General features: G+C 43.4%; 2 protein-coding genes across 2 annotated transcripts; both read left to right on the top strand.

Annotated features, from left to right (window-relative positions):
- Nucleotides 1-359: 359 nt before the first annotated feature.
- On the top strand, nucleotides 360-1,283 carry LOC144273914 (olfactory receptor 11A1-like). Its single transcript, XM_077832635.1, has one exon. The coding sequence runs from the start codon at nucleotides 453-455 to the stop codon at nucleotides 1,281-1,283; it is 831 nt and encodes a 276-aa protein (XP_077688761.1). The 5' UTR covers nucleotides 360-452.
- An 18,443-nt stretch (nucleotides 1,284-19,726) lies between these two features.
- LOC144273137 (olfactory receptor 11A1-like) lies at nucleotides 19,727-20,683 on the top strand. The gene has a single exon (XM_077831623.1). It carries the CDS (start codon nucleotides 19,727-19,729, stop codon nucleotides 20,681-20,683), a length of 957 nt encoding a protein of 318 aa, XP_077687749.1.
- Nucleotides 20,684-22,289: the final 1,606 nt, after the last annotated feature.

The following is a 22,289-nucleotide window of genomic DNA, read 5'->3' as shown; positions in this document are numbered from 1 at the left end:
AAAAGGACTTCCGGTGCTTTCCATGCAGTTCTTCACGCTGATATAACCTGTACTTCTGTACCAGATGAATACCTAGCCTGATATTTGGTGTCATAAACTCAGCGTCCACCTAGAATGACAGTGTCTTTAAGCTGCTGTTCTTGGAGATCAAAAATCTGTTACAGACATTGAGTTGTCTGTCAGTTTACAGCTTGGGTTGCATTCCTCTAGTGACCAGCAGAAGACATTAAAAAAAAGAATCTTATGGCATTATTTGCTGCTGGTGTATTAATCTTCAAATATATTTTTATGTTCTCTTTCAGGGGATGTGGGATTTTCTTTAACTACTACCTATGGCCGGTCCAGTCTGGAGCAATAAAACGGCTTCAGAATTCATTCTACTGGGATTTGGGGATCTCCCTGAGCTGCAAATTCTTCTCTTTCTTCTTTTTTCAGTGATCTACATTTTGAGCATGGTAGGGAACATCCTCATCATTACACTCATTGTAACTGATCAGCACTTGCACACTCCCATGTATTTCTTCCTGGGGAACTTGTCCTGCTTGGAGACGTGCTACACCTCCACCATCCTGCCCAGGCTGCTGGCCAGTCTCCTGACGGGGGACAGAACCATTTCTGTCCAGCGCTGCCTCACACAATATTATTTGTTTGGTTTATTTGGAGCCACAGAATGTTATCTCTTAGCTGTAATGTCTTATGATCGGTATTTAGCAATATGCAAACCACTGTACTATGGAGCCCGTATGAATGGCAGATTCTGTGTCCTGCTAGCAGCTGGGTCTTGGATAAATGGGTTTTTGCCTATTACCATAATAACTTCTTTGATGTCACAACTGCCTTTCTGTGGCCCCGGTAAGATTGATCACTTCTTTTGTGACTTAACCCCAGTGATAGACCTCTCCTGCAGCGACACCCATCTGATAAAACTTTTGGGTGTTGTCCTGTCGGGTGTATGTTCACTGCCCCCATTTCTACTAACTGTAACATCTTACATTTGTATCATCACCTCCATCCTGAGAATCCCTTCCACCACCGGGCGGCAAAAGGCCTTTTCCACCTGCTCCTCTCACCTCATTGTGATTACAACTTTCTATGGGACCCTGATCATTGTTTATCTCCTCCCCAAAACTAAGACACTGCAAGACCTGAACAAAGTGTTCTCCATCTTCTACACCATCCTGACGCCCCTGTTCAATCCATTCATCTACAGCCTGAGGAACAAGGAGGTAAAAAAGGCCCTAAGAAAAGCAGTCAGTAAATTTACAGCTTTCACAAGAATTTAGAGACTGTTCGGTCATGGTTTTAGCTGTCAGTGAAATGGCAATAAACTGAGGAGTGGGAAATGTGGGAAATGGATCTTTCTCTTTGGTGTTGTGTGATCATTTCTTCAGAATAGCTAGTGATGACTTGTGGCAAAGAAGAAGGGAGTTGCTAACCCGATACAGTGAGATCATCAAGACTCCTCCAGGGTCAAAAATATTGGGTGATATCCTGGCCCTGCTGAAATGAATAGCAAAACTCCCATTGACTTCAATGGAGCAGGATTTCACCTATTAAAATAACATGCCATTCAAATCTAATCTAACCATTGTACCCACTTTATATAATAATTGTTGTGCACAGTACAAAGAGGCTTGGAAGCATTCGATTTTAATCTGTAAATTTCAGTACGTGTTGATTTCACCGTGCACACTCAAACTGACGAAAAAAATATTTCCGTAGAAAATTATAGAAATTTTCTATACGCTACAGACCGGCAAAGAAAGAAAATGCAGCTTGAGAACATACTAGAATTTGATTTAAGGCTGTTTACTTTGTATGTCTTTGCATGTGCTGGAGACAATTTCTGTTTTAGCAGTTATAAAGTTTTCACTTTTTCAGTCTCAGTGTCTAGAGTCATTCAATAATTATTGTCTGGTTTTGTTCAGCCTGAAACTCATCATGAATATGGGTTAGTGTACTCACCAGGGATGTGGGAGGCCCAGGGTCATTCCACACTCTGCCTGATGCGGATAATGGATTTGAACTTGGACTCCCATCTCTCAGCTGAGTGGTTAGGGTGCTGCTTAGGGGGCTTGGGGTGGGGGCAGGGGGCAGGATGTGTCCCCATCTCTCCTGTCAAACTCTTCCACTTTGTTAAAATAATTAAATAATCATTGGACCAGGGACTTACATGTGGTTTTCCCACCTCCCAGGTGAATGCGCTAACTGCCAGGGTATGAATCCACACACTCTCTTTCTGGCCCAATGGCCATTCAAATGGTCTCTCGTCACAGAGCACAGAGATCTGAAACCGGCCAGAGAAACACCTGGAGATTTCTTCCTCTGGAGGGGGAGTCCCCAGCCAGGGCAATGTTGATGGGTTGTCTGACAAGGACAACAACCAAGTGCTATCACCAGTCCTGAGCAGTGTAGCTAGGTCAACCTAACTCTTAGGTGCAAACCTGAGGCCCATGGTCCATGCAGAAAAGAGCTCCCTATTTGAACTGAGACAAGAGAAGTTGGTGGGGCAGGTAACAGCAGGCCACGGAGACAGATGGAGTGTGGAAGGAATGAACAGATTAAGGTAGTGCCTGACTGGTACCATAGGAAGTCCAGGGCCTTTCTCTCTTTCTCTCTCTTTCTGAACTATGTTAGTATCTCAAGGGCATTCGTGACAGAGTTACTGACTGAGGGATCGGGGGGTGGGGGGAAATGCGTTTGGAAGAGGAATCTGAAGGAGGGGAGAGAGTTTGCCTGGGCCCCAGGACAAGGGATGGCCAGTTAGGTGGAGGCTGCTGCTTGGCAAAAGTCACTAGTTGGGGAAGGAAACAAAGCTGATGTAGCAGCAGCGGAAAGTGCTGTCCAAAGAGGAGAGAGATGAGCAGCCAGGTAGACGTCAGGCAGTAAAAGGAGGGGGCAATGGAGTGCTGCTGACATGTAACCTGGGGCTCCCGCAAAGCCGCTCCTCATTAGCTTCTGGAGCTGGTAGCGAATTCAGAGGAGACAGATGAGAAATCCTCCTCTTTGTTAACCACTTTGGTACTCGCATGGCTCTAACCTGGGATTTTCACAGGAGGGGACTAAAAATCTCCGACTGAGAGGCGAAAGGGGAAACAGAGACCCAACATCAGAAAGCAGAGCTGGGAACAGAACGCAGCTCTCCAGATACCCAAGCCAGTGCTTGTTTGCAAGGACCATGCGGCCACACATTTGAAATGCATCTTCTAGCCCATTAGTAGGTAGTGTCCCTAGGTGACCGCACGTCTGTTAAGAACAAATCCTTGGGAATAGTGCTGTCTCGTTGCTGAAATGGAAGCAGAATGCTGTTCATTCGTGGCCTATCACCATGTTTGACTTGGGCCATTTGAAAGGGGGTGGGTGGGTGTGTTGGCAAAAGCGGTACCCCGTGGCAGGGATGCCGAAGAGTTCCTTGGTTATAGTGGGTTATACTGGGAAGGGAGCGAGCTGAACTCAAAGTCTTCTTCAGTAGCTGTCACTGAAATGAGGAGACAACTAAAAGGGAAGAGTGGGTGACACGAGGTTGCAGGTTGTCATGTCCTATTGCCTGAATGAGAAAATGCTGGAGATGAGAGGTTTAAAAATCTGTGGAGAAAGCAAGTACCAACAGAAGAGCCCCTCCCAGAAACAGAGGGGAATCAACCTCTAGTTTAGGAGTTTCTAGAACAAAATCTAGAGGGATATTATTTAAATTAAGAATGGAGAGAAAGCTGCCAGGGAGAGAAGTCAATCAAAGCTGTGCATTAGGAAGGATGAAGATATCTGATAAGGGCTGGACTGCATACAAGATACGTAGTCGACTCTATGATGAAAGCAAGATATTCTGCTATTTGAGTGGAGGAGAGTAGCAAATAGAGTGAGCTGCTTGGGAACTGTCCATCACAATGCTTTTTCAACAGGAAATGCAGTTTGGCTGTGTCAAGGTTCCTTGCCCACTCTGAACTCTAGGGTACAGATGTGGGGACCTGCATGAAACCCACCCAGGCTTACTATTACCAGCTTAGGTTAAAACTTCCCCAAGGTACAAACTGTTTTACCCTTTGCCCTTGGACTTCCACTGCCACCACCAAACGTTTATCTGGGTTTATTGGGAAAACGTTGTTTGTAACCGACTTTCCCCCCAAAATCCTCCCAACCCTTGCAGCCCACTTCCTGGGGAAGGTTTGGTAAAAATCCTCACCAATTTGCATAGGTGACCACAGACCCAAACCCTTGGATCTTAGAACAATGAAGCATTCAGTTCTTGAAAAGAAACATTTTAATAGAAGAAACAGTAAAAAGAATCACCTCTGTAAAATCAGGAAGGTAAATACCTTACAGGGTAATTAGATTCAAAACATAGAGAATCCCTCTAGGCAAAACCTTAAGTTACAAAAAGACACACAGACAGGAATATTCGTTCTATTCAGCACAACTTAATTACGCAGCCATTAAAAGAAATCATAATCTAATGCATATCTAGCTAGATTACTTACTAAGTTCTAAGACTCCATTCCTGTTCTGTCCCCGGCAAAAGCATCACACAGACAGACACAGACCCTTTGTTTTTCTCCCTCCTCCCAGCTTTTGAAAGTATCTTGTCTCCTCATTGGTCATTTTGGTCAGGTGCCAGCGAGGTTATCCTAGCTTCTTAACCCTTTACAGGTGAAAGGATTTTTCCTCGGTCCAGGAGGGATTTTAAAGGTGTTTACCCTTCCCTTTATATTTATGACAGGCTGAATCAACACTTTCCACAGGAAGTTCAACCAAACAGTTTCAGGGTTTTTTTTTTTCCTGAGGGAGAATTGGAAAGAAATATTTTATTCTGGATCAGGAGGATTTGAAATGAAAATGGCAGCTTGTCCAACCCAGACACAGCATTTTATTGCAGGGCTGTTGGCCGTCAACGGGCATCCAACTGAGCTGCCGCAACAATTCATGGGAGCTGTAGTTCAGGTGCCTCTCTCCTTCGTTCTCCTCTGGGGGCTGGGCTCCGGGGCTGGGCTCCCGGGAGTCTCCCATGATTCAGTGAGGACGCCCCTCTGCTGGCACCATTCAAACATACACACATTCCAAGGCTAGAAGGGACCACTGTGGTCATCTAGTCTGGCCTCCTGCATAACGCAGGCCATAAAACTTCCCCCAAGTAATTCCTATTTGAATTAGAGCAGATCTTTTAACAAAAATCCCAATCTTGATTTTAAAATGTCAGTGATGGAGTATCCACCATGACCCTTGATAACTTCTTTCAATGGTGGTTTACCCTCATTGTTAAAAATGTACACCTTATTTCCAGTCTAAATTTGTTCAGCTTAACTTTTCAGGCATTGGATCTTGTTAGCCGTTTGTCTGCTTGATTGAAAAGCCCATTCTGATGGGTTCCCCCCAGGGTGCCACCTAGAACTGGGGTACCACTGAGCCCTCTTGACTCACCAGCCTGGGCTCCCTTTACACAGTATTGCTGTGACAGGCCCTCAATCTCCCTCCAGCACACATACAGATAGACAGACACACACCCAACTGCAGCTACACACAGATGCTGAAATCAGCTCTGCATGGGAAGGCTCAGCTAAGGCACCTCCCAACTCCTAAGGCATGCACTCCCCTCTGGAGTGTAAACCCATCATCATACCATCTTGCACCGCACAGAGAACTGTACAGCATAAGCTCATGAAATTCACTCCTTGCCTCAATGTGGAGGAAGATATGCAATAGCTTTCTGCCGCCCAGTTATGATTTCCACACACTGGTTTTAGACAAAACAAAAACAAGTTTATTAACTACAAAAGGATAGATTTTAAGTGATTATAAGTGATAGCAAACAAATCAAAGCACATTACCTTAGGAAATAAACAAAACCGTGTTGTAGGAAGAGTGAGGTACCATCATGATGTCATTTCTCCCCTTTTACATCTTCTCCCCACTTTCTGGAAAGCTCTTGTGCTGTGCCATGGGTCAAACAGTCCCCATTCTGTAGTGCTATCTCTGAGAGATTTCTATTGTACACAGTTCCTGGGGTAATCCTTCTGTTTTTGTGCATTTATTAATCCATTAACATTGTTTGGTCTATTTACTGTTGTACCTGAAAGTCTGCTTGTGGGTGTTTTCAACCTCACAACATGTTTCAGTAATACATACATAGCCAAACCTCATAACTTCACATATGACAATAACACATACAACCCAATGAGATATTAATGTCTAGCAGATCAAGACTTTTAGAATGATACCGCACAAGGCATTCTTTGTGCAAAACATATCCTAATTACATGACGGTGGTGAATATTGGGGTCCCAGGGTGTTACACCTATTGTTGGGACATGTGTAGATCTATATCTACACCTATAGATATCTATAGATATTTATAGATATCCATGTATCCATATATCCATGTAATGTGCTATAGGCCATCAAGGCATAGTATGGATGGAGTGCGTTTGACATAAATACGTGCATTGCGTGTTGGTAACTGAAGCAAGAACTTAAGATTTCAAGTGGGTAAGGACGATTTGTACAAAACAACTTTGTTATGTCCCTGGGAAATATATGAAGAATCAGTAAATAAGGAACAACACCAGCTGGACTGCTATAAAAAATGTATAAGAATTGGAGGAAATGGCATGTCTTGGATCATGGTGGCCTGCCTGGAACAGAGTTGTGGGTGTGTCAGGGTTCCCTCCCCACTCTGAACTCTGGGGTGCAGACGTGGGGACTGGCATGAAAGACCTCCTATGCTTATATTCCACCAGCTTAGGTTAAAAACTTCCCCAAGGCTCAAATTGTCCTTGTCCCTTGTCCTTGGACAGTATTGCTGCTACCACCAAGTGATTTAAACAAACATTCAGGGAGGGGCCACTTGGAGCCCTATCCCCACCAAAATATACCCCCTAACCCCTTCACCCCTTTCTTGGGGAGGCTTGAGAATAATATACCAACCAATAAGTTAACAAAGTGAACACAGACCAAATCCCTGGTTTTTTAGGACACTGAAAAGCAATCAGGTTCTTAAAAGATGAATTTTATTTAAAAAAAAGTGAAAGAATCACACCTGCAAAATCAGGATGGAAGATAACTTTACAGGGTAAATAAAAAGATTTAAAACACAGAGAATTCCCCTCTGACTCTGCTTCCCAGTTACAAAACAGGAATAAAATTACCTCTTAGCATAGGGAAAATTCACAAGCTAAAACTAAAGATAATCTAACACATTTCCTTGCTATTACTTCCAATTGCTGTAATTTTAGATGGATTATTTCAGGTTCTTTTTAGGAGCTGCTTTACCTGCTTGGTCTCTGTGTGTCCTGAGAGGGAACCAAACAAAGAGAGCACAAACAAAACCTCCCTGCCCCCTTGATTTGAAAGTATCTTCTTTTCCCATTGGTCCTTCTGGTCAGGTGCCAAACTTGGTTAATTGAACTGATTAACCCCTTACAGTTAAGGGGATTCTGCACCTCTGGCCATGAGGGATTTTAGGTTACTGCATACATAAGGGTTGTTACCCTTCTCTTTATATTTATGACAGGGTGAAAGGCCCAAACATCAGAGACAAACGACTAATTATGTCACAAAGTGGATAATAAATGGAGGTTTCACACATTTGAAATTTGGAGTCTTTCAACAACCCCAGAGCCCTGTTTGCATATAGATGTTGTCTTTCCGCCAGCTCCCCGCATCTGATCTGATCTGATCTGGTCTGACCGAACCTCGACTAGCCATCGGGACTTCATTCTGATCTGTGGATTCTGGTGTTGTATGTTTGGGGTATGAATGTGGCGTGAATGAGGTTTATTTTGTAAGCAATAAAGAGTACTTTGAGTATTATATACCAATACTGTGACCGGTACCTGCCTGTTCCCCCATACCATATGGAGGCCCCTGCTGTGGGTCTAATACCATTATTAAATATTTGTTCCCTGTGTAGGTTCTTATAGACTGTGATCAAATCACCCGTTAACCATCTCTTTGTTAAGCTAAATAGATTGAACTTTTTGAGTCTATCACTAAGGCAGGTTTTCTAATCCTTTGATCATTCTTCTGTCTCTTCTTTGACCCCTTCCCAATTTATCAACATCCTTCATGAACTGTGGACACCAGAACTGGACACAAGATTCCAGCAATGGACACACCAGTTCCAAATACAGAGGTCAAATAACCTCTCTACGCCTAGTCGAGATTCCCCTGTTTCTGCCTCCATTGCAGTCAATCAGATGAGATGTAATCAAGCCAGGGGGTCCAGCTCAGAAAGGAAAATGAAAGCATGAGGCACCCACACTACAATGCCCATGAACCACTGAAACAGCCAAGGAGGAGAGGGTTTCATGTCTAACTGAGTTTCAATTTGGTTCAAAAAAACCACCCAAAATGGATCAGTTTAAGAATGTTTATTATTGGCGGGAGACAGGTGGAGACATGCCTGTGGATGAGAGCCTAGATCTTCCATCTCCCACTCCTTTGCCTTAACACAAAGACCATCCGTCATTCCCATGCACAGAGTCTCACACTATGAAATAGCTTTCATTTACCCCCTTGCAGGAGAGCTCCTCTTCAAGCAGAGAAATGGACAATGGGACAATCGTGGCCAAATTCGTCCTTATGGCACTTTCCAATCGCCCAGCCATTTGCTTCTCTCTTTTTGGTGCCTTTCTGTTGATGTACCTCATAACCCTCACTGTCAATGGCCTCAAATCCTAACCATAGAGACCAAGGCTAAGCTGCACAACCTGCTGGACTTCATCCTCCACAACTTCTCCTGGTAAGACATCTGCTGCTCCATTGTTACAACACCCAAGATGCTGGAAAACCTCTTGTCAGAGAGCAGCATAATTTCCTTCACTGGCTGCATGTTGCAGGTCAACTTCCTGGTGGCTGTAGCAGGGAGGGAGGTTTTCCTGCTGGAGGCGATGGCCTGTGACTGGTAAGTGGCCATGTGTAACCCTTTGCAGTACATGGTCATTAGGAGCAAGAGACTCTGCGTTCTGATGACTGCCAGGAACGTGGGTCACCAGATTCCTCAACTCCCTCCTGCACACAGTGTCTACCTTCACCCTGCCTTTCTGCCACTCCAACAAAATCAACCAATATTACTGTGACATTCCCCCAGTGCTGGCTTCATCCTACACTTCCACGTACCTCAGGGAGATGGTGACCCTCATCTTAGGGGGGATATTCGGCCTGGGTGCCTTTCTGGTCACCCTGCTCTCCTACATCCAAACCCTCTGGACCATCCAGTCAGCCGAGGGCAACACAAGGCCTTCTCCACTTGCGCCTCCTCACACCTCATGGTGGTACATCAGTTCTACAGCACCACCGTCTTCAGCTACATATGTTGCTCATCAACCTGGATCAGGACAGGTTGGTAGCCATGCTGGATGGAGTCTTCACCCCCATGCTGACCCACATTACCTACAGTGTGCGGAACATGGAAGTGAAAGAGGTTTTGAGGAGAGTGATGGGTCATAAATGTCAGGGAATAGGCATATTGGGCACCCCTTTGCAGACTCTGTAGTGACCTTCACTGGGGCACTGGTCAGCCTTGGAATGAGATTTTCAGAGCCACCAAAGGAATTTGGATGTGCAGTTCCAATCAAATGTGATGGAAATTGTGCCTCCAAATCCCTTGGGTAACTCTGAAAATCTCATCTTGGGGGTCCCAATTGCACTGATGTCACAGGGCTAGATTCTGGACTTCTCACTCAGGGCCTGATTCTGCGACTCCTATGGGGCCTGATTCCCCACTGTGCTACTCCAGGTTTATGTCTATATGACTCCACTGAATGCGGATGGAGTTACACAGCACAAAGTGGAACAAAGCAGTGGTAATTCAGGCCCCTTAGATAATGACTTACAGCTGTGATTTTCAAAGTGGCCTGGAGGAATTAAGTGATCTACCCCACACATTTTTAATGGGATTTGGATTCCTGACTCCCTTTGGCCCATTTGAAAATCCAAGCCTCACTAAACAAATGGTCCCGTAGATTCCAATCGCAATTTGGAGAGCAAGGACCTCGTCCTGCATTTTAACTTCAATGGGGTACCAAGCATAGGGCAGGATTCCACCCTAGCAGAACAGCTGCCACACTCCCCAGTCTGAAGAAGGGGGGTAGAAAACGGCTTGTCACTTTGAGCTGAGTCCTTATTCCAGCAGAGCATTGACTTTCACGAGCGTTGATTAAGTCAAACATCTTGTGATTAGTTCTCATTAGTTTTGAACTTTGATTAGTAAATTCACAGTAAATCAAAGTAGGGTTTTTTGAAAATTAACAGTATGTAAAAAGTCATGGCAACAATAGATCAGTCGTTCTAATTTCCTACATATGGGTCAGGGAGGTACTTGCAGTTTAAATGGTGCCTTGGGTGAAGCGCTGTTAACTGGTTGAAGGTTAACTGGTTTGGTCAATAATGTCTATTGGGCTTTTGGAATTCATGCGATAAGATATGAGAACCTTATTCCCTACAGTAGAGCTGGCCCAAAAATGTCCAACCAAAAAATGTGCATTGCAAAATTAGGGTTTAATCAATTTTTTCTTTTACTTTTTTATTTACAGAAATATTTCATTGAAATTGTTCCTCTTCCAGACTTTCAATGCCATTTTTTCTTCTGGAAAAAAAACCTGAACATTTGTTGGTATTTCTGAAATTATTTGTTTCAAAATTGTGGGATTTTCTGCACTTCCTGTCTGTTTTCCAACTTGCAAAAGTTACTTCAGTTGTGCATGTAAGTAGCATTTTCACTTTTCCCAGCTGGAAAATGTTGGGAAATGGTAAAGTGTGAGAGAGAGGGTGCCACAAAATCTTTCTCACATTTTCAACATTTCTCACCCTGGAGTTTCCTGGTGGAATTTGTCAAATGGGAATTTTTCCTGTAAAAATTGTCATGGGAAAAATCCTAATTTTCCAATTAACTGTAATAATCAGAGGTGTAGAGTCTGGTGTACATTGTCCTGTGACATCAGTAGAGTGCCATTGATTTACACCAATTGAAAATTTGGCCCACCATGCTTCATATCTGCTTGTCAACAAGATGTTTTTGCTTTAACATAAAGTCCAAAATTCTGCCTATTGACACACAACTTCAATATATTTGAACATTTAGAAAACAAAATTACAAAAATAAAGAAAATTATTTGGCTTGTCTTCTTTTGAGTTTTTCAAATGGCGTTTTATTTTGCAAATAATTGCTTCTCTGCAGTGCCTTCCATGGGAAGCTCTCATATCCATTTCTACAGACATTAGTGAATCAAACTTTCCAAGGCCTCTAATGTACACAGTGGAGCTGGTCAGAAAATGAGGATGGAATATTACTAAGTGTTCATCAGTTCAATCAGGCTGTTTTTCCTCCAAACTTCATTTGACCGCTATTTTCCAATCATCTCTATTACCCCTTAGTGGAATGTAAAGGTGTGACTCTGATGCACATTGTACACATGGATAATTAACTGAGTCAGATAAACCAGTTTATTGGGGCTGGTCAAAAATTTTCCATCAAAACTTATTCCAAACAACTTGAAGTTTGATTAAATAAAATTTGTCATGGAAAGTATAGTCTTCCCTTGCAAAATATTGATTTTTCATCAGAAAACTGAAACCCCCAAAACAAAATCAAAAATTGTAGAGGGTGGCAGTTTTTGTTTGAAAATGTTTTAGTTTCAGCAGTTTTTGGCCAAAAATTGTTCCATTTTCAGCTGAAAGGTTTTAGATTTGTGATTGCTGAAAATTGAACATTTTCCCAAGCCCAAAACATGTTCTGACCAGCTGTACAGATTGTTTGTTTGTCAAAACCTGTGTGCCATGGTGAGGAATGAGAGGTTGATACTGAGTGATTATTCTGTATTTCCAAAGTCTCATAGATGATATTCAGATATTTTCTTCTGTTTTTCCAACCCTTGCTTGCGAAAGACTGAGATTTTTCAGAGGCCCCCTGCAAGATTTGAATGATTCCCATCAGTTTTGAGAACTGGGCTTCCAAATTCCTAACGCAACTTCAAGAATTTTAATCATTGGCTTCTCCACAAACTGAGTCTACAGTTAAAGTGGTACTCCTTTTGTGTGTAGAAAAGGCCTTCTCCACCCAGGAATTTGCACCCATTTAACTGAATCAGGGCTTGTCTACATGGTGAGTTGTACTAGATGGAAATTTAATCTGATTTATTTCAAGCAACGCAGCCCCCAATTGTGGACACTCTTAGTTTCTTTTAGGAGTAGCGTGTTTGGGTTTAGTTTAAGTCAATTAGGAACAAATTTAAGTAAAAAAAAAAATGAAAAGGACTCAGAAAAGGGCTATGAGAATATTTCAAGGCCTGGAAAACCTGCCTTTGAGTGAGAGATTTAAGAAGCTCCATCTGTTTAGTTTATCCAAGAGAAAATTAAGAGTAGAAGTGGTCCAGAATTTTTCTGCAAAACTTTTTTCCGGTCATAAAATGCCAACTCATCAAAATCAAAACTTTTCACTGAAAGTTATCCCAGTTCTTCTAATGTTTCTCACATAGAAACAAGAGCCTAGAGTAGGCAATAGTGGATGTTGGTGATGTCGCTTCAAGTTCTTACTATCAGGCAATTTTTTTTTACCCATGAGCATACTTAATTATTGGAACCATTTATCTAGCAATGTGGTGAATTCTCCATCACTTGGAGTCTTTACATCAAGACTGATTTCTTGTCATTGCCCTGTGTTCTGCAGAAGGTCAGAGTTGATTTACTAATGGGCCCTTCTCCCCTAACAATTTATGAATGAGCCACTCATGCCCCGCAATAAGTGTGTTCACACTGGAATTTGCACCAGTCAGACTAAACCAGTTTAATTAAAATGCTGCACGTTTGTGTGTAGAGAAGGCCTCAGTTTAAAAACAACAATTGAAGTTAAACCCAGGGCTATTTCTGTGTGTGGACAAGGCTTGGAAAACAGAGAGAACATGCAAGCGCTTAAAAAACATTTGATGTCAATACCACTTTCCAATACAACTTTCCAGTTCCCATGAGACATAAAGCTGATTTAATGAGCCCATCTGAGATCCAGAGCTCTGACGAATTCAAGGACTCTATCCTCAAATGCCATGATTTCACGTATAAAGAGCATACCCTGCAAACCATATGTGTGATCATAACAAGATCCATCTGCACACCAGCATGTTAGACTTCTATCTCTCCCACAGACAGTAGGTTTGGTAACAGTAGCCTCTAATAGCTCTGGAATACGTTTTGGTTCTACTGTCTGGAACTAACTCTGATTTCAATCGCATCTGTTTGTTCAATGAAATTAGATCTCATTAAAAGATTGGGTACTGGTATTCATTCCTGAATTGTTCTCTTGTTCATTTATTTTTCTATTTTTGTGTAAATTAGGAGAGAAAACTGATGCAAGGATAGCAATACCCTGAACCGTGCCGGAGCGGGTAAGCACATGCTATTTATATTCCATTGCACCATGTGAGATGTGCCAGAAGGAAATTATAGCAAAAGAGACTATTCTGCAATTTTTGCCATTTTCCAAGGTGACTCTATCATTTTGGATTCCTTGCATTTTGAGCGCTCAGTTTTACACAGAGGCAAAGCGCAATAACTCCATTGCTTTCTTTGTAGAATCTGACCTGTAAATTATCTAAGTGAGGAACCGATGAAAAATCTGAATCTATAGACAATTTACTAAATTATAATAGACTCTCATTCTGACCTTCATTTCACCAGGTTTACATGAGTATAACTTCATTCTTGGTCGCTGCAGCAGCTTCCTCTCGGACCTCCCAGAAACGCACACTGACCCCCTAAACTCCTCTTTCTTTCGCGTCACTTTGGTCATGTAATCCCCCTTTGAGTCCTTCCCTTGGCTTTCCAGCCAATATTGTATCATATTGAAGCTTCTTGTCACTGCCTTCAAAGCTCTACATAGCTCTGTCCCTCCTTCGTGATCTTCTTTGCCAAGCCTCCCAGCCTCACCCAGCCTCTGGCTAGATTCTCACCCGGTCACCTTCCTGCCATGTTCCATGAAGCCACCTATTTGTAGTCCAGCTTCCCCGAGCTCTTCCGACCCTCTCCACATGCGAGTCCCTCTTCAATCTCCAGCTCTGCCTCTCTGTGTTTGCTGAATCTTGTTGCTATAGCTACATATATGAGTGCAAATTGTATGTGTGTTGCTTCTGGTTATTCCCCTTCACCTCACCTCTGCCTACTTGCCTGTCCTTAAATTGGGAGTGACTCCAAGCTGGAATTGTCCTTCTGACATGTTTGGAGAGTGCCTAACACATGATGGGGAATACTCTTCTTAGAATATATGTTATACTATATATTATTATATATTATGACATATATTATCATGTTCCAGTTGTTACAGTGATTATTATAACAACAATGGACTTTCATGAAGTTACTCCGGTGGCTAAATCCTTAGCTGGTGTAGAACAGAGTAACTCCATTGACTATAAAAGACCAACACTGATTTATACCAGCTACAGACCCACCCCTGTTATCTACCTGCCTATCTCTATCTGTCATACCACAGCCTTCAGTGTCTGTGCAGCTACGTTGGTGTGAGATCAAAATCAGGCACAGAACACTTTCTTGTAAACTATGTTTTCCAGAGAAAAATAGTCCAGTCCTACTCATATTGAAGTCAATGGGAGTTTTGTAATGGACACCAGTGAGAGCAGTATAGAGTCCAAATATTGATTAATTACAAAGACTAAGAAAGGTTGTTTCTTGCACTTCTTGATTCAAGTTGCTGGGGGGAGGATGGGCAGAAATCTGTCAATCTTGGGATAACATTAAATAGAACGAGGTTCCTTCAGTCTCCTCGCAGTCATGGTGTTTCACAATAATTTCCATTTTATCTACATTGTCTAGGTATAAGGGCCCTGATTCTCTGCTGCCTTGTACCTTGTGTCATCATTAACCTTTGCACAAAGGGAGTGTACCAAATAATTGGTGAGGGCTTCTATTTCCAATGTGCTTATCTGAACCTCTAGACTCTTAACTACCTTTGAAAATCTAGCCTTTCAGTTCTTTGGAACATTTCACCCCTTCTCTAGACACCTGAGGAGAACACAAAAACTTCAAGTACAATTGTCTCTGATCCAGCTGTATTTTTTTTCAGATTTAGAATCCACATCATCCCTCCACCAGCGTTTGGTGAGGCATGATTTCACTTTACAAAAATCATGTAGACTCTTCCCCAACAAATCATGTTCATCTATGTTTCTGATAATTCTGTTATTTACTATAGTTTCAACCAATTTGCCTGGTACTGACATTATGCTTACTGGCCTGTCATTGCCAGGATCGCCTCTGGAGCCTTTTTTAAAAATTAGCATCACATTAGCTATCCTCTAGTCATCTGGTACGAGATGATTTAAATGATAGGTTACATACCACAGTTAGTAGTTCTGCAATTTCACATTTGAGTTCCTTCAGAACTCTTGAGTGAATACCATCTGGTCCTGGTCGACTTGTTACTGTTTAGCTTATCAGTTTGTTCCAAAACCTCCTCTAATGACACCTCAATCTGGGACAGTTTTATCACCTAAAAAGAATGGCCTCAGGTTTGGGAATCTCCCTCACATCCTCAGCCATGAAGACCGATGCAAAGAGCTCATTTAGTTTCTCTGCCATGGCCTTATCTTCCTTGAGTGCTCCTTTAGCATCTCAATCACCAGTGTCCCCACTGGTTGATTGGCAGGCTTTCTGCTTCTGATGTATTTTTAAAAAAATTGCTGTTACTTTTTGAGTCTTTGGCTAGCTATACTTCAAATCCATTTTTGGCCTTTCTAATAATATTTTAACACTTCATTTGCCAGAGTTTATGCTCCTTTCTATTTTCCTCACTAGGATTTAACTTCCACTTTTTAAAGGATGCCTTTTTGCCTCTCACTGCTACTTGTAAAGCTGTGTCCCCACACTTGGGTAGGCTGTACCCCAGAGGCTCTGAAATGCTAAAAACAGTAACAATTTCAATTCGGTGAGACTTCATCAGCATGGAACAAAGCTTCATCTTTCTTGCTTCATTTGTGGTGTGAAAAGGGTTGTTCCTTTGCAGAGCTGAACTAAATTTAGTTACAAGGGACCAGATAGTTTTTATGCTTTTAGGCTCCTAAAGATGCAGATAAGGTGCCTACTGAAATTTTTCAAATGCACCTAGGCACCTAACTCCCATTGATTGCAATGGGAGTTAGGCACTTAAACTGCTTCGGTGTCATTGCCAATCCAACTAAGCAACTATCTGCACCTTTAGGTGCCTAAATACGTTTGGATCTCTGGCCCCAAATTTTTTATTTAAAATAAGGAGAATTATTGACAGTTCACATGATATTTTGCACAAATATTAAGAGTGGTTGGCAACTAATAAAAAGGTCTGGGAACCCAGCAGAACTGAGGCAGGAAAGATCATAATGCTCAGTGAGTTACAGGTGGGGTTTTTGTAGTTTAATGGGAATTGCATGCCAGACTCCTACATGCCCACTGCATGTAAATATATAGGTGGGAATATTCAAAGTGCCCTAATAGACATGGATGCTCAATTAATGGGAACTTGGCATCCAAATCCCCGAGACAGCTTTGGAAAATCTCATCCACTGATCTGTGACAGTTCCATGGGTGATTGTTCTTCTCATTTTGTTCCATTTGACCCATCTTTCCTTGAATAACTCCATGACTAATCTAATATGGGTAATAAGAAAAGGAGTACTTGTGGCACCTTAGAGACTAACCAATTTATTTGAGCATAAGCTTTCGTAAGCTACAGCTCACTTCATCGGATGCATTCAGTGGAAAATACAGTGAGGAGATTTGTAGACACACAGAACATGAAAAAATGGGTGTAATCATACACACTGTAAGGAGACTGATCACTTAAGATGAGCTATTACCAGCAGGAGAACAGGGAGGAGGGGAGAGGGAGGGGAGAAAACCTTTTGTAGTGATAATCAAGGTGGACCATTTCCAGCAGTTAACAAGAACGTCTGAGGAACAGTGGGGGGTGGGGGGGAATAAACATGGGGAAATATTTTTACTTTGTGTAATGACCCATCCACTCCCACTCTATATTCAAGCCTAAGTTAATTGTATCCAGTTTGCAAATTAATTCCAGTTCAGCAGTCTCTCATTGGAGTCTGTTTTTGAAGACTTTTTGTTGTAATATTGCAACTTTTAGGTCTGTAATCGAGTGACCAGAGAGATTGAAGTGTTCTCCGATTGGTTTATGAATGTTATAATTCTTGACATCTGATTTGTGTCCATTTATTCTTTTACGTAGAGACTGTCCAGTTTGACCAATGTACATGGCAGAGGGGCACTGCTGGCACATGATGGCATATATCACGTTGGTAGATGTGCAGGAGAACTAGCCTCTGATAGTGTGGCTGATGTGATTAGGCCCTGTGATGGTGTCCCCTGAATAGATATGTGGGCACAGTTGGCAAGGGGCTTTGTTGCAAGGATCGGTTCCTGGGTTAGTGGTTCTGTTGGGTAGTGTGTGGTTGCTGGTGAGTATTTCCTTCAGGTTACCAAAAGAAACTACACCATTTGCTCAAGAAACTCCCTGAAAAAGCACAAGAACAAATCCGCACAGACACACCACTGGAACCCCGACCTGGGGTATTCTATCTGCTCCCAAGAGCCATAAACCTGGAAATCCTGGATGCCCCATTATCTCAGGCATTGGCACCCTGACAGCAGGATTGTCTGGCTATGTAGACTCCCTCCTCAGGACCTACGCTACCACCACTCCCAGCTATCTTTGAGACACCACTCACTTCCTGAGGAAACTACAGTCCATCGGTGATCTTCCTGAAAACACCATCCTGGCCACTATGGATGTAGAAGCCCTCTACACCAACATTCCACACAAAGATGGACTTCAAGCCATCAGGAACAGTATCCCCGATAATGTCAAGGCAAACCTGGTGGCTGAACTTTGTGACTTTGTCCTCACCCATAACTATTTCACATTTGAGGACAATGTATACCTCCAAATCAGCGGCACTGCTATGGGTACCCGCATGGCCCCACAGTATCCCAACATTTTTATGGCTGACTTAGAACAACGCTTCCTCAGCTCTCGTTCCCTAATGCCCCTACTCTACTTGCGCTATATTGATGACATCTTCATCATCTGGACCCATGGAAAAGAAGCCCTTGAGGAATTCCATCATGATTTCAACAATTTCCATCCCACCATCAACCTCAGCCTGGACCAGTCCACACAAGAGATCCACTTCCTGGACACTACAGAGCTAATAAGCAATGGTCACATAAACACCTCCCTATACCGGAAACCTACTGACCACTATACTTACCTACATGCCTCCAGCTTTCACCCAGACCACACCACACGATCCATCGTCTACAGCCAAGCTCTACGATACAACCGCATTTGCTCCAACCCCTCAGACAGAGACAAACACCTACAAGATCTCTATCAAGCATTCTTACAACTACAATACACACCTGCTGAAGTGAAGAAACAAATTGATAGAGCCAGAAGAGTACCCAGAAGTCACCTGCTACCGGACAGGCCCAACAAAGAAAATAACAGAATGCCACTAGCCATCACCCTCAGCCCCCAACTAAAACCTCTCCAACGCATCAGCAAGGATCTACAACCTATCCTGAAGGACGACCCTTCACTCTCACAAATCTTGGGAGACAGGCCAGTCCTTGCCTACAGACAGCCCCCCAACCTGAAGCAAATACTCACCAGCAACCACACACCACCCAACAAAACCACTAACCCAGGAACCTATCCTTGCAACAAAGCCCCTTGCCAACTGTGCCCACATATCTATTCAGGGGACACCATCACAGGGCCTAATCACATCAGCCACACTATCAGAGGCTCGTTCTCCTGCACATCTACCAATGTGATATATGCCATCATGTGCCAGCAATGCCTCTCTGCCATGTACATTGGTCAAACTGGACAGTCTCTACGTAAAAGAATAAATGGACACAAATCAGACGTCAAGAATTATAACATTCAAAAACAAATCGGAGAACACTTCAATCTCTCTGGTCACTCGATTACAGACCTAAAAGTTGCAATATTACAACAAAAAGTCTTCAAAAACAGACTCCAACGAGAGACTGCTGAATTGGAATTAATTTGCAAACTGGATACAATTAACTTAGGCTTGAATAGAGAGTGGGAGTGGATGGGTCATTACAGAAAGTAAAAATATTTCCCCATGTTTATTCCCCCCCACCCCCCACTGTTCCTCAGACGTTCTTGTTAACTGCTGGAAATGGTCCACCTTGATTATCACTACAAAAGGTTTTCTCCCCTCCCTCTCTCTCACCCCCCCCCCATTCTCCTGCTGGTAATAGCTCATCTTAAGTGATCAGTCTCCTTACAATGTGTATGATAACACCCATTTTTTCATGTTCTGTGAGTCTATAAATCTCCTCACTGTATTTTCCACTGAATGCATCCGATGAAGTGAGCTGTAGCTCACGAAAGCTCATGCTCAAATAAATTGGTTAGTCTCTAAGGTGCCACAGGTACTCCTTTTCTTTTTGCAAATACAGACTAACATGGCTGCTACTCTGAAACCTAATATGGGTAGTAAGACATTCCATTTCTCTCAGTTCGTCAGTGGTGTTCAACCTTCTTCCAGTAGATGGTGTTTGGTTTTGTGACCACAATGATGAAAGCCATTCATTGACGTAGGACTGCATTATAAAGGCTGGGTCTAGTCCCCGAATTGTTCTGGTTTATTGTCTGTCTGTGCTTGATTGGTGCACTGTGCTTTCTCTAGACATTGCACACATGGCAGATGTTGAGAGGGGAAACCAAAGCGATGTTACAGAATTCATCCTCCGCGGGTTCAGGATCCTCTACCCATTCCAGATTGGTCCCTTTGTGCTGGTTCTGCTAATGTACCTCACCACCGTGGCTGGGAACACCCTGGTCATTTTCACCATTCTGGTTGACCAAGGCCTTCACACCCCCATGTATTTCTTCCTAGGGAACTTGTCCTTCTTGGATATCTGGTACACATCCAACATCGTCCCCAAAATGCTGCAAGATTTCCTGGCTGAGAAGGGTGTGGCGATTTCCTTCAGCGGCTGTGTCATGCAGCTTTATATCTTTGGCTCCCAGGCAGCCACCGAGATCCTCCTGCTAACGGTGATGGCCTACGATCGCTACTTGGCAATATGCAGGCCGCTACGTTACACATCCCTCATGAAGACGAGGGAGTGCATTAAGCTGGCATCCTGCTCTTGGCTGGGTGGCTTCCTCTTCAACCCAGTGATAATGGCCTGGATTTACAGACTACGTTTCTGTGGCCCTAATGAAATCGACCATTTCTTTTGTGACTTCATGCCCCTGGTCAAGCTGTCATGCAGTGACACCCACCTGATCACCTTAGCGGCATTCTTGCTGTCCTCTACAGCCACCCTGATCCCCTTCCTGCTAACCCTGACATCCTACTCATTCATCATCACGGCAATAGTAAAAAACCCTTCCAGCACTGGGAGGCAGAAGGCCTTTTCCAACTGCACCTCCCACCTTATTGTGGTCAGCACTTTCTATGGGGCTCTGGCCATGGTCTACATGGTGCCGACGGCAAGCGCAACCATCAACCTAAACAAAATGTTCTCCCTTCTCTACAGCCTGGTCACCCCATTGCTCAACCCCCTGGTCTACTCCCTGAGAAACAAGGATGTGAATGATGCTCTGAAGACAGTGGCCACTAGACTGTTGGATTTTCGAAGGAGGTAGAGCCAAAAAGGGAGCATGAGGAATTTAAAAATGAAAACTACAGTAGAACCTCAGAGTTACGAACCCCTCGGGAATAGAGGTTGTTCATAACTCTGACATGTTTGTAACTCTGAGCACAACATTATGGTTGTTCTTTCAAAAGTTTACAACTGAACATTGACTTAGTACAGCTTGGAAACTTTACTGTGCAGAAGAAAAATTTTGCTTTCCCTTTAATTTTTTTAGTAGTTTATGTTTAACACAGCACTGTGCTGTATTTGTTTTTTGGTTTTTTTCCCTTCTGCTGCTGCCTGATAGCGTATATCCAGTTCCCATTGAGGTGTGTGGTTGATCGGTCAGTTTGTAACTCTAGTGTTCATAACTCTGAGGTTCTACTATCCTGGGCCGCATTCCCACCAGGTGTAAACTGACATAACCCCATTTGAATCAGTTCAGCTGTGCAAGTTAGTACTAGCTGCAGAGTTGGTCCATGCCCCTCCCCTCCTGCCTCCCAGATTTAACAGACAAGGCAATCCCATGTTGTACTCCAGCTGCATCCTCAGCATTGAATCCTTGTTCAGGAGTTACTAGATCTGCCAAGTGCCTATCACTCCACATGCTGCATTTGTCCTCCATGGACTGCAGTAACCTGGGGTTTGCTGTCCATCAGGACAAGGGATGATTTTGGGGCAGATTTGTAAAGGTGTTTAGGTGCCTGAGGATTCAGGTAAGACACCTAGTGTGTTTTTTCAGAATAGCATCTGTTGATTTCAATGGGAATTAGACACATAGGCACATCTGAAGATCCCATAGTATGTCCACACAGGGAGAGTTAGAACCATAGAAATGCCGGGCTGGAAGGGACCTCAACAGGTCATCAAGTCCAACCCCCTGTGCTGAAGCAAGACCAATAAACCAAGGCCAGCCCCAAGAGGCATCTGTCCAGCCTGTTCTGCAAACGTCCAATGACAGGGACTCCACAGCCTCCATTGGCTTTGATCATTTTCGTTGCTCTCCTCTGGACTCTCGCCAATTTGTCCACATCTTTCCTTAAGTGTGGCACCCAGAATGGGAGACAGTACTGCAGCTGAGACCTCCCCAGTGCTGAGTGGAGTAGAACGATGACTTCCCATGTCTTCCATACGACGATCCTGTTAACACACCCTAGAATGTGATTAGCCTTTTTTGCAACTGCATCACACTGTTGATTCATGTTGCATTTGTGACCCATGGGAACCTCCAGATCCTTGTCCACAGTGCTGCCCTCTCATAGACTCATAGACTATGAGAGTCGGAAGGGACCTCAGGAGGTCATCTAGTCCAACCCCCTGCTCAAAGCAGGCACAATCCCCAATTTTTTTGCCCCAGATCCCTAAATGGCCCCCTCAAAGATTGAACTCACAACCCTGGGTTTAGAAGGCCAATGCTCAAACCACTGAGCTATCCCGCCCCCCGGCCAGCTATTCCCCGGTTATAGCTGTTCCTGACTAACTCCCTGTGTAGACCTGCCCTTAAGGCAGAGTTCAGCACTTAAAGAAAGGATTCCACTGCCTCTATTTGCATGGGAAGTGCAACATATTCTCCCCAAACTCGTAACCCTCAGAATTTGACTGGCAATAAAGTGCCA

Source organism: Eretmochelys imbricata, chromosome 13 (assembly GCF_965152235.1).
Source record: "Eretmochelys imbricata isolate rEreImb1 chromosome 13, rEreImb1.hap1, whole genome shotgun sequence".
In the NCBI taxonomy this organism is placed as follows: Eukaryota; Metazoa; Chordata; order Testudines; family Cheloniidae; genus Eretmochelys; species Eretmochelys imbricata.
The sequence above is the reverse complement of the archived record's forward strand: the minus strand, read 5'-3'. Positions and strand labels throughout refer to the sequence as shown.